General features: G+C 31.2%; 1 protein-coding gene across 4 annotated transcripts; it reads right to left on the bottom strand.

Moving 5' to 3' along the window:
• Window positions 1–3,495: 3,495 nt before the first annotated feature.
• Window positions 3,496–7,245, bottom strand: LOC140819845 (uncharacterized). Of its 4 annotated transcripts, none has more exons than XM_073180082.1 (10): window positions 6,893–7,245; window positions 6,161–6,286; window positions 5,593–5,680; window positions 5,193–5,308; window positions 4,923–5,111; window positions 4,611–4,750; window positions 4,301–4,459; window positions 4,131–4,211; window positions 3,991–4,045; window positions 3,496–3,857 (listed from the first exon to the last, which is right to left on the bottom strand). In XM_073180082.1, the coding sequence occupies exons 1-10, from the start codon at window positions 7,001–7,003 to the stop codon at window positions 3,672–3,674; spliced, it is 1,251 nt and encodes a 416-aa protein (XP_073036183.1). In that variant the 5' UTR covers window positions 7,004–7,245; the 3' UTR covers window positions 3,496–3,671. The 4 variants fall into 4 exon arrangements, with proteins under 4 accessions (XP_073036183.1, XP_073036184.1, XP_073036182.1 ...); XM_073180083.1 differs by having other exon boundaries at window positions 5,223–5,308; XM_073180081.1 differs by having other exon boundaries at window positions 4,923–5,141; window positions 5,223–5,308; window positions 6,893–7,243.
• Between the last annotated feature and the right edge of the window lie 7,351 nt (window positions 7,246–14,596).

Below are 14,596 nucleotides of genomic sequence, written 5' to 3'. Positions count from 1 at the left end.
GAAACATGTGACATAATTAGGCTAAAATTCATTAAATTTCCATAGAGTATCATTTGCTATAATTTTGAGTTGATAGTTGATAAAATTTTCGAGAGCTTTATGATGATTTCAATCTTCTTTTGTTTATTCTTTCGGGAGGTTCCTCCCACTTTGCCATATACATTGTGTAAGACCGAGCTCTTATCGTTTTACCAAAAGTTATAACTGATGATAATGATGCAACACAAATCTTTTAAACAGCACAACAACTCAAGCATCACGGTTCAATCGTTCTACCAAGCAAGGACAATTATTGCACCCAACAACTTCACTCCCAATAATGGCACTCTTTGTAATAAATGAAAATTGAACACTTGACCTTAACTCTGATATCAATAGTATGATCGATCTCCTACCGCTTTACCAAAAGCTACCGTTGGTGTTAATAGTATAACTCAAATCTTTTAAACTGCATAACAGGTCAAGCACCACGGTTTGATCGCTCTGTTAAACAAGAACAATTATTACATGCAATACATTTTTATGCACTACCTCTACATTTTACATTAAAAATTTATATGTGATATAAAAATTTGGAAATGTACTAAAAGGACTATTAAAAAAAATAAAATTAAAATGGGTTTGTACACATACTTTAATCAAAAACAATATGACACATTAAATGATGAAACTGCTAGAAAGAAAGATTATTTAAATATAATTACAAGTAGCTTCGAAAATATTGATTAATGAAATAAAATAATAAATTATATAAAGTGATCGAGAGAAGAAGGCAGTAATCTAGAAAGTTGCCTTCCCATTATTAGGAGGACAACTCATTCTATAGCCCTCCAAAATTAATTTTGTTTCGATACACGGATATTGGGATGCAAATAAACCAAATCATTTATCAGTTATTTGAAGCTCGATTCGATAAAAGCTCGTTTAACGATGTTCTTTACGATAAACCAACTAAGATTAAATTTTAAAATATTTTGTTCGTTAGCTCATGAACATGTTCGTTGGTAAATTCATGAGTCATCTCTTAGATGAAAAAATAATGATTTTGATATTTGATTTTGTACGTTACTTATATATATTGAAAAATCTGTTAAATTTACAAATTTTAATAAGAACGTTATATTTTTATATATATATAATTTACTTTTAATGAATTTAATGAAGATTTAAATGTATAATTTATATTTATTAAATTCGTTTATGTTCGATAATAACTTGAATAAGCTTGTGAGTCATGGATATATTCGTTAAATAAAGCTTGAGCTCGGCTCGATTATAAACGAGTCAAGCTCAAACATTCAAGAGTTCGGCTCAGCTCGACTCGATTACATCTTTACACGGACCACTGAATTTGCCTGTTGTTGGGAATTACAGCCCCCTAATTCCGACAATAAATAATTATTTTTGATATAATCAAAATACAATTATATAATTTCATAATGAAATTATAATCGAGCATATTAGTATAAAACAACGATAAATTTAAACAAATTTATTTTTTTAAAAAACTAACCTATGGTATTTTTTCACCATTTGTGAATCCAAGTAACATAAAAAAACCACAAAATTTTAATACGATCATTTCTGTAGATGGTAGCGTGTAGAAACTCAAAAACTAGAAATCAATTAGGACTCAATTATTGGATTTCATAAATCCTATTTTTAAATATTAAATAATATCAAAAAATTAATTCATAATATATTAAAGATTTTATTAACACCTTTTGAGTATTACCATAATTATAAAAAATTTATAATTATCATTTATGTAAAATTGATATCTCACAATTAATTATATTTATCCTCAAACCCTTGAAGTTATGCAAACAATTTTCTATCTTCACGTATGATTTCTAAATTGTATTCATAATGCATCATTAATTTGAAAGACGTAGGAACCATGTACTCGTAATTAGAAAGCTTCAATAAATTAGATAAATTATTTAACTTATTGATTTCATAATTACTTCAATAAAAATATGGAATTGCATTCTTCTTCACTATAGAATATCTTACTCTGCAAAAAAAATAATTATAATATTTACATATGGATTAATCTTCCGTAGACAATTCGTAATTGAGACTAGAAATTTTCCATTTATTTTTTCAATTAATTATTATCCTCGTTTATCATTAATTTATTACTTAGTTGTTCAATTCATATTTCAATTACAAATTAGTTTGACCCAACACTCACTTTCAGAATTAATAAATGAGATAATCATCTTTCTACTTCTCTCAAGAACGAATTCATATTTGCAAACTTTAAACAAGCAAATCAAGAATCACATTAAAATGAAAAAGGAGTTTATAATCACACCAGGATTAAGATTTGTCCATATATGATCATATTTATGTTTAATTTGAATTTCATAGTAACAACGAAATTTATATGAAATGTCTAATTAAATCGGTCCAAATCCGACATAATCTCATTATATATAAATGTCATCATCTAGATGTCTTCACATCAACATTCCAGACAGGATGGTCACGTACGTATTAGTGATGATTTAATTAAAAATCTCATATTTTAATTAATTTCATCACATAATTTAAATTTATTATTAATTTTGTTGGGTGCAATAATTGTCCATACTTGGTAGAACGATTGAACCGTTGTGCGGTTTAAAAAATTAGAGTTGTACCATTACTACTAGCTATAGCTTTTGGTAAAGCGGCAAGCACTCGATCTTACAATAATTTTAATCATGTTGTAATATAACTTTTAAATACACTAAAATCATGATTACATATAATAAATTAGTGATTTTGTTCTGATATTTAAGATAATAAATTTTATGCAAACATATTTAATAATAAATGTCGTTTTTATTAATAATATAAATATATAATCTAATTACAATACTTTAATTGCATTAACCCAACAGTTGTACACATACTATTTCGAAACCAATTATGTCGAACTGGCACAAAATGGTTTTTTTTTATAAAAAATTTAATTTAATTTTTTGGGGGTTGTTTTTTGTGGAATATGTCGGCATTTATTGAGAACAAATTGAGACTGAATACGCAATGTATCATTTATTGTGACAGTATTACGTGAATACGTGGATTGTTTCGAAATTATTTCCATTCCACTTTTTCTTTTTAAAATTACCTTTTTAAGTAACTCGTTAGGATTTGCCATTTATCCAATTTTTTGGGCATACGAACAACTGGAAAATGATTTGTAAGATTAACTTAGTATATATAATGTCATTGAAAAAACAATAGATCAAATACCGATGCAGTTCTCACCCTCGGATGATAGAACTATAATGAAATATACTATCAACCAACCTTTATCGAATTTGAAAACTCTCGGTGTAGCATAGGTGTCGTTTTACCACCAATGGTCGAAAGTAGATGTACTAGTCGCTCATCGTCATTATACCGGGATTTCTTTGATCATCTTCATAAATAAACATAGGAAATACAAGGTAAACCCATAAAGATCAGTCTTTAGTTGTATATCCCTTGGCTCACTTCACAATAGAAAACACATGATATACACAAATATAAACCCGAAAACCTGCTTTCAGGGGAAGACAAAGTACAAAAGTCAGCATGATTTTGGTCTAAAACAAGGAACATCAAGAAAAGGGGATGCCGATTCAAGCAAAAAAGGGCAAGCGTAGTACATAGTCATAATTAAGTTCAGTATAGAGCTAAGATCCTTTTCTGCTACGACTTCCAGTGTTGTTTTTCACAAGGGTTGAGTCCACAGGGTACAGGTCTTTGTGTGCAGATGAGGCAATACCATGAGATGGAGAACGAGACAGGGTTGAATTTGATTTGTTTCCTGCCAAAAGCTCGGACTCCAAAATCTTGGCCTCTTCACCCAGCAGTTTCAACTGCTTGATCAAAAAAAGTTGTTGAAAATTATATCTCGAGAAAACTTCAAAAAAAATTCATTTATAAAGAAATGTATCTGATCATCTCATACTAAATCTGCCTTATGACACACTATATACAGCAGAGTGTTACCTGAATTTCGTTCTCTCTCAAGCGATCTTGGAGAGCACTCATGGCGGGACTCAAGCTGCAGATTTTGTGAAACAAAACAATTATTAGCAAGACAACAAGCTATCAAGATAAGGGAAAAGAAGGACCTTTTGGTCTCGTACCAATATTCAATCATTTTGCAAATGGAAGCTTGATACGTCGATGTGTGATGAATGAAAGAAAGAGGGTGAACTTTACCATCCCTACAGAGATGCATTGAAATTATATGGTCAATAAACGGGGCAATACAGAATGCTGAGGTAAGAGAGGAAACAGAATACATCAATATCACCTCCTGTTTTGCATCAACGATTGGTTATACGCACTTCTTTCCTCTTCATATAGCACTCGTTGAAGGTTTGTAAATGATGAAAGAGGGGAGTCAAGAACAAGAAGGGATGAAGAGGGCAAAACCAGAAGAGGGATTTCCTTTCTGACAAATTCTGCACCACTGCCAAAAACATAAAGATCAACAACAGTTCAACAAAATATTGATTCAGGCCATTAGATAAAGTTCACTGAACTATCGTAATAAAACAACAATATATTTTCAGATGCAGTTTAAAATGAAAATATAATGACTTCAGACATACTCACATTACCTCATCTCCAAATTTGACAGATGCATCGCTTCTTGCATACCTTCTGACATATCCATCGGATCTAAATCATGGATTGCATCATTTACACTGCTGACATGGGAATTATTTCCCATTCTGGAATAATTCGATAAGAGTCCCCCCTAGCCAATCAAAATGAATCAGCAGTCAATTGGAGTCAATTGATTCTAAGAGTATCAGATTAATAGCCCCTAAACTTAATATATAAATTTTGAACATACAAACACATGAAGAACTCATAAAGGTAGAAAAGACAAGGTAAAAAAGCCAAGATCCGCGACGATATAGCCTTACCTTAAAGGTTGTAGCAGTTGCTCTTGAATCACCAGTGTCCTGTTCTAAATTTTCTCCTTTGGCAGAGCCAAATGCAACCGTCGTTGTGTCTGAGGAACTTAAAGATGATTCAACATCTATGACCGAACTTTTAAGCACATGGGAGACTGAAACAGGTCTCAACACGTGATTATGTTTCCCATCTAAAGACTGAAAAGCAGTGACTTGAATTCTTCCAACCTATGATAATCATTTGAATTAAACATCGGAAAGAAAATTTAGCAGAGTTACTTTCTCATGGACTATCTCGTTCACCCTAACCTTTTGGGCATCTTCACTGAAACAAGAAAATATCAACCCAACAAATCCAGAATCCAATAGTTGATACATAGCCTGGGTCCGAACATCTGCAAAGTTGAGATCCATTAACCTTAATAAACAATGCTCGGAAACAAGTGACAAAATAAATTGTTTCCACTATGACCAAAACTTGAAAATCACACTATTTGCCAGCATAAATTAACAATTTGTCAACGTGCAGGCAATAGCAAACCCATGCGAAGATGATTACATAATCCCTATTGCTTTCTGGATATAATCATACGCCATTCATTCGATGAAAAATTGCCATATGAAAAACCAAAACACTACAATAGAAGCATTTATAATTTTGTGCCAAATTAAAACTCACCAACATGAGAAGGAAGTACTGTGATATGAGGATGGGAATGATACCAACCAATCACTCTGGTTGTAGTTCCAGTCGCTATTGTCATTCTGTGCTATGGAGTTAATTTACAAATTCATTTTATAAGCACAAAAGAAAATATACAAGCCGATAGGCACCAAAAGTGCCACAACCACGAAATTGCCTACAAGTGGAACAGTAAAGGCCATAAGAGGCTGTTTATTTAGATGAAATCAACTTATGCCATCAGTAACTCTAACTTAATAAAAACCAGCTAGGAAAAACAAAAGTACAGATTTTTCTCTAAATATAAAATAGATGCGGGCCAATGTTTACTTACATGCCATTTGAAAGATATAATTTCTTAAAAAATTATACACGCAACTGTCATTTGAGAAAACCTGCCTTAATTACTAGTTTTTCCCTCTGGAATTTCTCTGGGAACATAGAAAAGTCCATTGCGTGTTGCAGCGTAAGATTCAACGATTAAAGGAAAACACAGAGTTCTTTTGTAATCATCACTCATTCAGATTCATGAGATCAATGATATTAAAAATAGAGAAAAGGATATCTCAGCTTGAGCTGATGCAGCAGTCAGCTGCTCCGGATTAGTTTCTACTCTGTCTTTCTGCCGATCAGAACGTGGTTGTGGCAGAGCTCCCCATATGAATGCAGTTACATTACCATTCCTTGAATGCTGAACAGAAACAAGTAACTAAATTTCTACGTTGCTTGCAAAAAAAGATAACTGAGATTGCATTTAGACTTTAACCAAGAAAATTTAGCAGAGCACAGGTTGACACCATAAGTCAGCGGCTGCAGTTACAACCGCTACAAACATCCAGTGACAGACAGATATACAAGATTAAAAGGAGTTGAAATTTTCCTTTTCTAGTAACAATTTCAGAGCATTAAGGGGGGACAAATTGACCGTATTTCAACCCAGAATATACTATCATAACCCGTGTTCTGAAACAAAATTTGCATTGATAGGTATACTTAATGCAGAGCTAAAAGCATATAAAGCTAACTCCTGATTGCCTTTAAATTCTGTGCCATGAGAACATATACAACAACATATCACAAAAACCTCTATTCTTTCTGAGCTCAATCCGAAACTCACTCAATGACTCTACTTCAATTAAAAATACTGAAATAAAAAGCTGCGAAACAAGATTTAGGGAACCCAGCAGTAAAACACCAAAAAAATACAATCTTTCCCCATACCATCAATTTAGAATACATTTAAAAGCTAAAAACCCACAAAAAAAAGGCGAAAAGAGATATTTTTTAAAAAAAAAACCTTGATGTCACCAAGAAGAAGGCCCATGATCTCCTCAGTCTCAGTTGACAATGCATGAGTCAGACACGTCAACCACACTTCCTCCGACATCTTCACCCTCGTTAGAGACATCCTTCTCTCCCCCTCTATTTGAATTTGTCTGAAAAATTATTTCATAAAAATAATCTAGGGTTTTCTTCCTCGGATACCAGAAATGCTACAAAGAAAATGGCTTCACGATCTGATTCTACTCCCAGCAAGAGATGCGAAACAAGGAATTGGGACTGAATTGGAGTTCGGAACTGCACCAGGTAAATTACAGAGGATGGAGGGTTGAAAATTTGATATTCCAAATTCCAATTCCACTAGTGTTGTACATACCAGTATATAATAAATTTTCTTTATATTATTAGTAGATTAAATGTTATTTTATTTTTATATTATTAGTAGATTAAATGTTATTTCATTTTTAAAAATAAAAATATAACAAACAACAAAAAGATGAAGAAATCGAGATATCAATACATAGAACATAGGTTTTTTTTATAAAAAAAAATCGAGGAAATTACACTGAAATAAATTTAAGAAATTATTCTTAAATCATATAATTAAGAAAATGGTTTAAAAAAAGAATTCATTCAATAAAATATTTTTTTTTCGAAAAAAGTTAAAGAGTTTTTAAGTCAAAATGTAATTTTTTTTTTCAAAAAACAGAGTGATTAGCATTATTGCTCAACTTTTAATTAGGCTGGACTTTATTTGGGAGGATAATCTCATTCGTTTGTTATGCTTCTCTGTAAGAACTGATTTGATACAAAGAAATTATTTGTTAATTAAAAAAAAACCAATATCACATGTAAGTCTTCATATATTATTAGAAAATGACATTATATCCTAAAAATTTAAAGATTAAAAATATTCGAAATATTATAGATTCTTTCACCAAACTTGTTAAATAAAAATATATGTTGCGTTACTGCTTTGACCATTTAGCATTTCTCACTTTTCATTACATTAGAGTAGAGCTTCTTCTCACTCACATATTTTTGGTGGGAAGAAATTCTACCTCCATCAATTTCATTCTTAAAACTTCATTTTTGGCTAATCCCATTTTCTTGATTTTGGATATCTTTTGAAAATGGACGACATGATGAATTCATTCACCCTCAATCAAGAATTCATAACCAACATTTTTCTGCCGGTCAATCTAATTCTGACATTTATCATTCAGAGAAACCAAAAATATAGTTCCTCTGGACTCGATGTTGTTCGTAATGGTCGCCATTTAGTTTACAGAAATGGTAATGTTGGTAAAATAACAAGATGCCGTTGGTTTTCAAATGGAGAAATCTGGCCATATGGTGATAATGATCAGTTTCTTCATAAATGTGATCGTGTTGAATGTGAGAGCTTGAATGCTGATGGAGATTATGAAAGGGGAATATTTCAAAACATGAAGCTCTGTAACATGTGGGAGAAATTCGGCAACTGCCCTTACGGGGTGAAGTGTATCTTTGCTCATGGAAATGCAGGTGGTTTTCTGTTTGTTCTTAGCTTGAATTTATCACATTTCTGCATCTTGTTCTAAATTCTTAATCTGAGTAGTTGTTTGATCTTGATCTTATGTTTATTTTAAATATTGTAGTGAAAGATAAGTTGTGGTTGCAGCTTACATAGAGGAAGTTGGTTTTGCCTCACTTTTATCTTGAGTGACTCTATAGGCGTGGATGATATTATTATGTTGGATGGGTTCTTCAAAATTCTCGATGAACTGAGATTTCACATGGTCCTGAAATCAATGAAGATCCTATATAGTATATATACTTTGTTATGATCGATTCCGCGGCTATTTGAAACTTTATGACATCTAGACACTCACATCTTTGGCGATATTTGGTGTTACATCTTCTTCCATGTAGCTTGAACCTTTGCTTAATCCGCCATTTAAAGGTTTCTTGAGACATTTGCTATGTTGTGACACACATGGGAATATCTAGTTATATATAGCATAGAACTTGGCCCAAAATGTTGAAGATTCTGATCGACCTTACTTCTTCTAATCATAACTGAACTTCTTCCTATTTGTTGTTGCTGGCTTGGATGGATAGAACTTGAGAAGATCAGTTCCCATGCAGTCCCTGTGTATGGCCTTACTTCTTCTAGGTTGAAACTTTAGCCTTCACCATCCAAAGTTGCAGCAGCAGCAGCAGCAGCAGCATCTAAAATAAAATGTGAGACTGCTCACAAGGTGCAAGCTGAAGGCAAGAGGCCATTTATGAAGTGGAATCTTGACAGTCGTGTTTACGCTGATTGGATGGATAGTACGAATAGTCTCCCTGTCCTTTGAGCAAAGTTGGGAGCTAAAGTCAAGTCTGTGCATATCTTTTGCTAGTTTTTGATCTTTTGTAAAGAATGAAATTAAAAGTAGAAGAAAAAAAGACAAATCCTTATGATATTGGGAATGTGATAATATATTAATGTAATTCCCAACTCCCAATTAATATAGGCTCGAGTGGGTTGACTCGCACTTGAATCATGAGACTTGCATCTTATTACAGTGTAAATTTTCAACTGTGGCTAACATCTATAACTTTTACCAACATAGATCCTGCAAATTGATTCCCACAAATAAAATGACGTGATGAACATATTTGGCCCTTTGTTCTCCATGTGAAATGACTAATACCTGTGCCTCCTTTTTGTGTTTTGTCTGTAAGGCACCTCCACAGTCGATGGATTCAAGAAAATCAGATGAAGGGCATCCTCAAATCTGATGAAGAGCCTTTGTCTCGGTATATAACAATCGCTTCTCTTAAGGAAAAAGTTACCAGTTGGAGTTTCTCACCATCTCACAATTATGTCAATGAATGTTCCTGTTTCGGAATTAGCATCAAAATATTGGAATGGTTATCTTCAAAGAATCATCAAAATGGTACTCCAAAAACAGGAAACAATTTGCTCTAATTCTGAGACTTAAGAATGGGCAAAAGAGTAACCAATGACAGAAAACTAATAAGCTGACGTTGAACTCAACTCATCATTTGTACATTTACTTTAAGAATGAGTTCTCAGATTTTTAGCGATCTTCTTGGATTTGCAGCTTCTGATGATTCTTCTCACATCCCTTTTTATAGAATAGAACGCGATAACCATAACAAAAATCATCACCGGATATATGCAACAAGCTTCCGCAGAACGTCTCATGACATGTTTCCCACAAAAATTTCCTTACATACATATACCCCATGTGACAATATTTAAACCAAAGAAACTCATTCTTCCACTTCTTATCGGACCGAAAACAGCTTCGGCTACACAAAGGTAGGTTCCTGTAGTGACCTGACATGAATCAAACGAGTAATGGATTGAAACATTTCATGAGCCATGTAAAAAACTGAGTAAGAAATTCAAGATTCAGATACCTGAAGTAGTAGCAAGTTGTTTCTTCTGTTATTGAAAATTAAGATGTACGTGGTTTGCTACTTTTATTGAACTGGGAAGATATGGTATGCATTTGTTTATAGTTTTTTTGAGGATTAATTTTGTTAGAAAAATGAGTTTTGTACTCATTTAGAATCGATAAAATAATTCAAACGAACTACGTGACGAGCATGATTATTTCTCGATTATCAATTAGGGTGAATGGAAAATTAATCGAGTTTGAATTTTATCGAGTGAAAAGATTTGAGAATGCTTTGTTGTGAAATATTTCGAGATGTTTCATGCTTCTCGTACGAGTGATTCATCAAGACAAGAAAAATTTGAGAATGATTTTTTGTGAAATATTTCGAGATGTTTCATTGACAAATATTCACAACTTTTGCCCAACAAACCGAAGATCCATTCTACGCAACGTGGGAGAGATTTAATAATTTAGCAGCAACATTCAGGAATCATGATTGTTCTAATTGTGTCTTTATTCGATCCTTAAAGGTTTGGATGCAGTTACGCTAAGATGGGTATTTAATATGGCACTGACTATTGAGAGATTATTTCGAAATTTGGATAGTGTGTGAATGAATTCTAAGACACGTTTGTAACGCTTTTTTTTAAGAAATGTTTTCTCCCTCACTTTAGCCACATGGATGTGAAAAATTTCTTTCAGGATACAATGTAATTATTTTGAATTTGTAGGTGACTAAATCAAATCAGAATTCGAATCATTTTCTTGAACTAATGATGTCATATATATAGAGATGAAACATTGATTCAGAACGGACGGGACTCTTCATGAAACAGTGCGTTCTTTCATGAAAATGTGTCATAAAATAATGTGTTGTTTCAAAGAGTTGACTTACCCCTTGCGAAAGGTTGTGTGGATTTTGAATAGCTTCATGAAAACTCATTTTTTTAGAGTAACAACTTAAGTTTGGTGGCTCAATGACATCATACCAAAAAGAGATTCAATTTCAAAATTAATTGCCTTTTTTCCTCGAGGTCTCTATTGAATTCAAATCCCCTTTAAAACTTGAGTGAGCTTCATGTGAGACCGTCTTACGGATATTAATCTGTGAGACGGATCAACCCTACCCATATTCACAATAAAAAGTAATACTATTAGCATAAAAAATAATACTTTTTCATGGATGACCCAAATAAGAGATCCGTCTCACAAATACGACCCGTGAGACCGTCTCACACAAGTTTTTGCCTTAAAACTTTGAAATTCACTTTCTAACATGAAAATAATAAAATCAGGAGCAGATGATTTTTTGTTTTACTATAGCTATCTTGTTACGCATGTGTTCAATCTCATAATAAAAAATTTCTTATTCTATCGTTTCATATAATCTTTCAGAAGATCTTGTTTTTTTTTTTTAGATTGGTATGAAAAATCGTGCGTATCCAATGAAAATGTAATGAATATGATTTTGCCTAAAAAAATTATATGCATATACATTAAGGCACAATTTTGTACACATGATATAATAAGTATGAGATATATAATATAAAGATAAATCAAAGATAAGTATGATGGTACGATAATATATTGAATGTTTGATATGATTTTAAACAAGAGTGATTAAATTTATATATTGGATTCTAGTGACAAAATTAACATTATCATAAAAACTTTATTTTTCATTGATCATGCACTTGCATATCTCAATTCTTAAATTACGATATATATGCGTGTGTGTATATATATGTTTCATTGTCATAAAACAATTATAAATAAAGTATTTGTCAAATAACCTTATATATTTTAAATTTTTAATTTGATGTGTGCAATACGCTAGTTCGTTTTTCACCTTTTTATATATTTATTTTATTTATGGTTTACGTTTTAATATTTTTTTATTTTTCATGAGTTTATAATTTGATTATGGATATTTTAAAAAGATGAAATTTCAAAATATCTCAAGTTTAATAAATATTTTAAATTGATTTTAATACTAACTATTTAGTTTTATATTTTTAAAATTTAATAAATTATGTATGTCCTAACACAATATCAATAGCAATTGTTTTTCGAAAAAAATATCTAAAACTAATTTAAATCCCAATGCTAGAGAAATGGAGGCAATAATGTCATTTCACATAATTTATTATTTATCATGGAGGTATCCCTACACATCACAGGGATGTCTACTCTATAGTGGACCATCATTATCACGGGCCCATCCAATTTTCATGTGCCATTAAAAATTACCTTCTTTTTTTTTTGACAAAAACTGAATTTCTTATTACAGTGATCACAACTTTATTACATTAATTACCAATAAATTTTTCGAACAAATATTATTTTGTATTCGTTCATACCATCAGTATTCTGATTGAAATTCTCTTACAATTGAAAAGAAAGAAATCAGATTAAGTTTCACTTTCCTAATTAAATAATCTATATTTTTTTTCACTCTATAAATACCTACAAAATACATGACACCTCATAATTTTGTATTGAACAATGAGATATTTGGGTATGGGAAGCTTCTTGTTCTTCCTCTATTCAATGGCTGTCGTCGTTCAATCAACTAGAATCGACTCATCCGTATGCGCCATCCTTCATCATTACCGAGTTTTCGTGTTCAACCGTCTCTCTCAAGATCCGGCGCCGTTACAAACAAGTTGTTTTTGCACAGATGGAGTTGTCGAGAGTAAAAATCTCAAGCACGACCAATTTTTATTCTGGGATCTTTGCCATCTTCCCCAGGACCCCAAGGCTTGTTTTTGCCATTTCGTGTGGGGGTCGAAACAAGTACGTTTCGTATCATTTACTGATACACTGGTTCCGACATGCCGTTTGAACAAGTGCCTTTGGTATGCTCGTGATGATGGTGTGTATCTTCAAGATAAAAAAATGAGAGATTGGGGAAATATAAGTACGGTTGCATGATATTTCTATCATATTGGAGCAATATTGTGTGTTTCAATAAGATTATGGATATATGTTAGTGTTTGTTGTAATAAATTTATTCGTGTTTTAAACTTAATGACATGATATTTGATTCGGAAAAATAGATCGAATGTTACCTTCATTCATTGAATATGAAGAACGTTTTGAACAACTCCTTGAATTTCTTCAAGATGTACTCCAAATCTCACAATTGATGATCCTGCGTTATCTTTGTAAAATAAGTCGTGAAAAGAAATAAAAATATTTCTACTAATAAATTTTTATAACTTGCTTATAAATTTTAAATATTCTTCTCAGATTTTATAAACTATCATTTATCCAAAAAATATATATTATCAATTCACAAACATTTATATCATATATATATTTTTGAGGAAATTATTTCAAAATGAATTTTAAATATTTTTATGTTAAAAAGTTCTATAAATAAGACATTTATATTAAAAAAATTGTTGTTTTAATAGTAAAAACTTAATTTATCCAAGTTTGATAAATTAATTTTTAATGATAAACTTGATAATTTTTGCATTTATTACAAAAATTATTCAATTAAATTTTTTATATGTTCCAAAAAAAATTTTCTTGATAAAAAAATAGGAATAGTTATATAAATATTGTTAATAAACAAATCATATTAAAAAATAGTAATACAATATTTTTTTAATATAGAATAAATTAGTTTTAATGATTAAAACAGATTCCAATTTACATTTAAAATTTTTACCAAACACCCAAATAGATTTTCAAACCCATGGATTTTAAATCCAATTCCAATTCCAATTCCAATTCCAAATCCTTTTTTTACTTGTCCAAACATATTATTAGGGATCCCAAACACCACTATTTATAGAGATTGTATAATCATCGAATAAGTTTGAATTTAAATTGTAGCTTGGTGAAATATTTTGAATTTCAAATTATGATAAACTTATCAAGATAAAATTATCATGGCTGCATAATGGCTAGTTAAAAAGGCTAATCAAGGCTAAGGAAGATTATCGATGAAGACAAGCTAGGAATAAATAGACACTGGAAAATGCCTAGGAAATGACTATAAGTTGTGTCAAAATTGATACATTTACATGCTTTATTTTTCGATTTTTTTTTAAAAAAAAATTATATATCCTTTTCTATTTATAAGTTTTTATCCAATACATATATCTATTACTCTTTTAATTTCTTGCATGATAAAGACAATGATTTTTATAAAATAGATTGATTTAATTATTACCTACTACTACAAGATTTTTTTATTTCGATGTTGAAGTGTTAAATAACGTCGGTGTCGTACGCTCCAGTCACAGGACGTGACATCGGCACTCTTTACTACTATGTTAGCAAACCATGCTGCTTATTTATTATTATTT

This window comes from Primulina eburnea, chromosome 18 (genome assembly GCF_022965805.1).
Source record: "Primulina eburnea isolate SZY01 chromosome 18, ASM2296580v1, whole genome shotgun sequence".
Lineage (NCBI taxonomy): Eukaryota > Viridiplantae > Streptophyta > Magnoliopsida > Lamiales > Gesneriaceae > Primulina > Primulina eburnea.
Note: the sequence above shows the minus strand (reverse complement) of the source record. Positions and strands in the feature narration are given on the sequence as shown.

Bases quoted from the DNA above. Each gene is read 5' to 3' on its own strand.
- LOC140819845 (XM_073180082.1), bottom strand. From the start codon at position 7,003: ATGTCTCTAACGAGGGTGAAGATGTCGGAGGAAGTGTGGTTGACGTGT. The intron at 4,212-4,300 runs GTGATATTGATG...GCATCTCTGTAG, and splicing joins TCGTTGATGCAAAACAGGAG to GGATGGTAAAGTTCACCCTC. The intron at 4,046-4,130 runs GTACGAGACCAA...CAAAATCTGCAG, and splicing joins TGCAAAATGATTGAATATTG to CTTGAGTCCCGCCATGAGTG.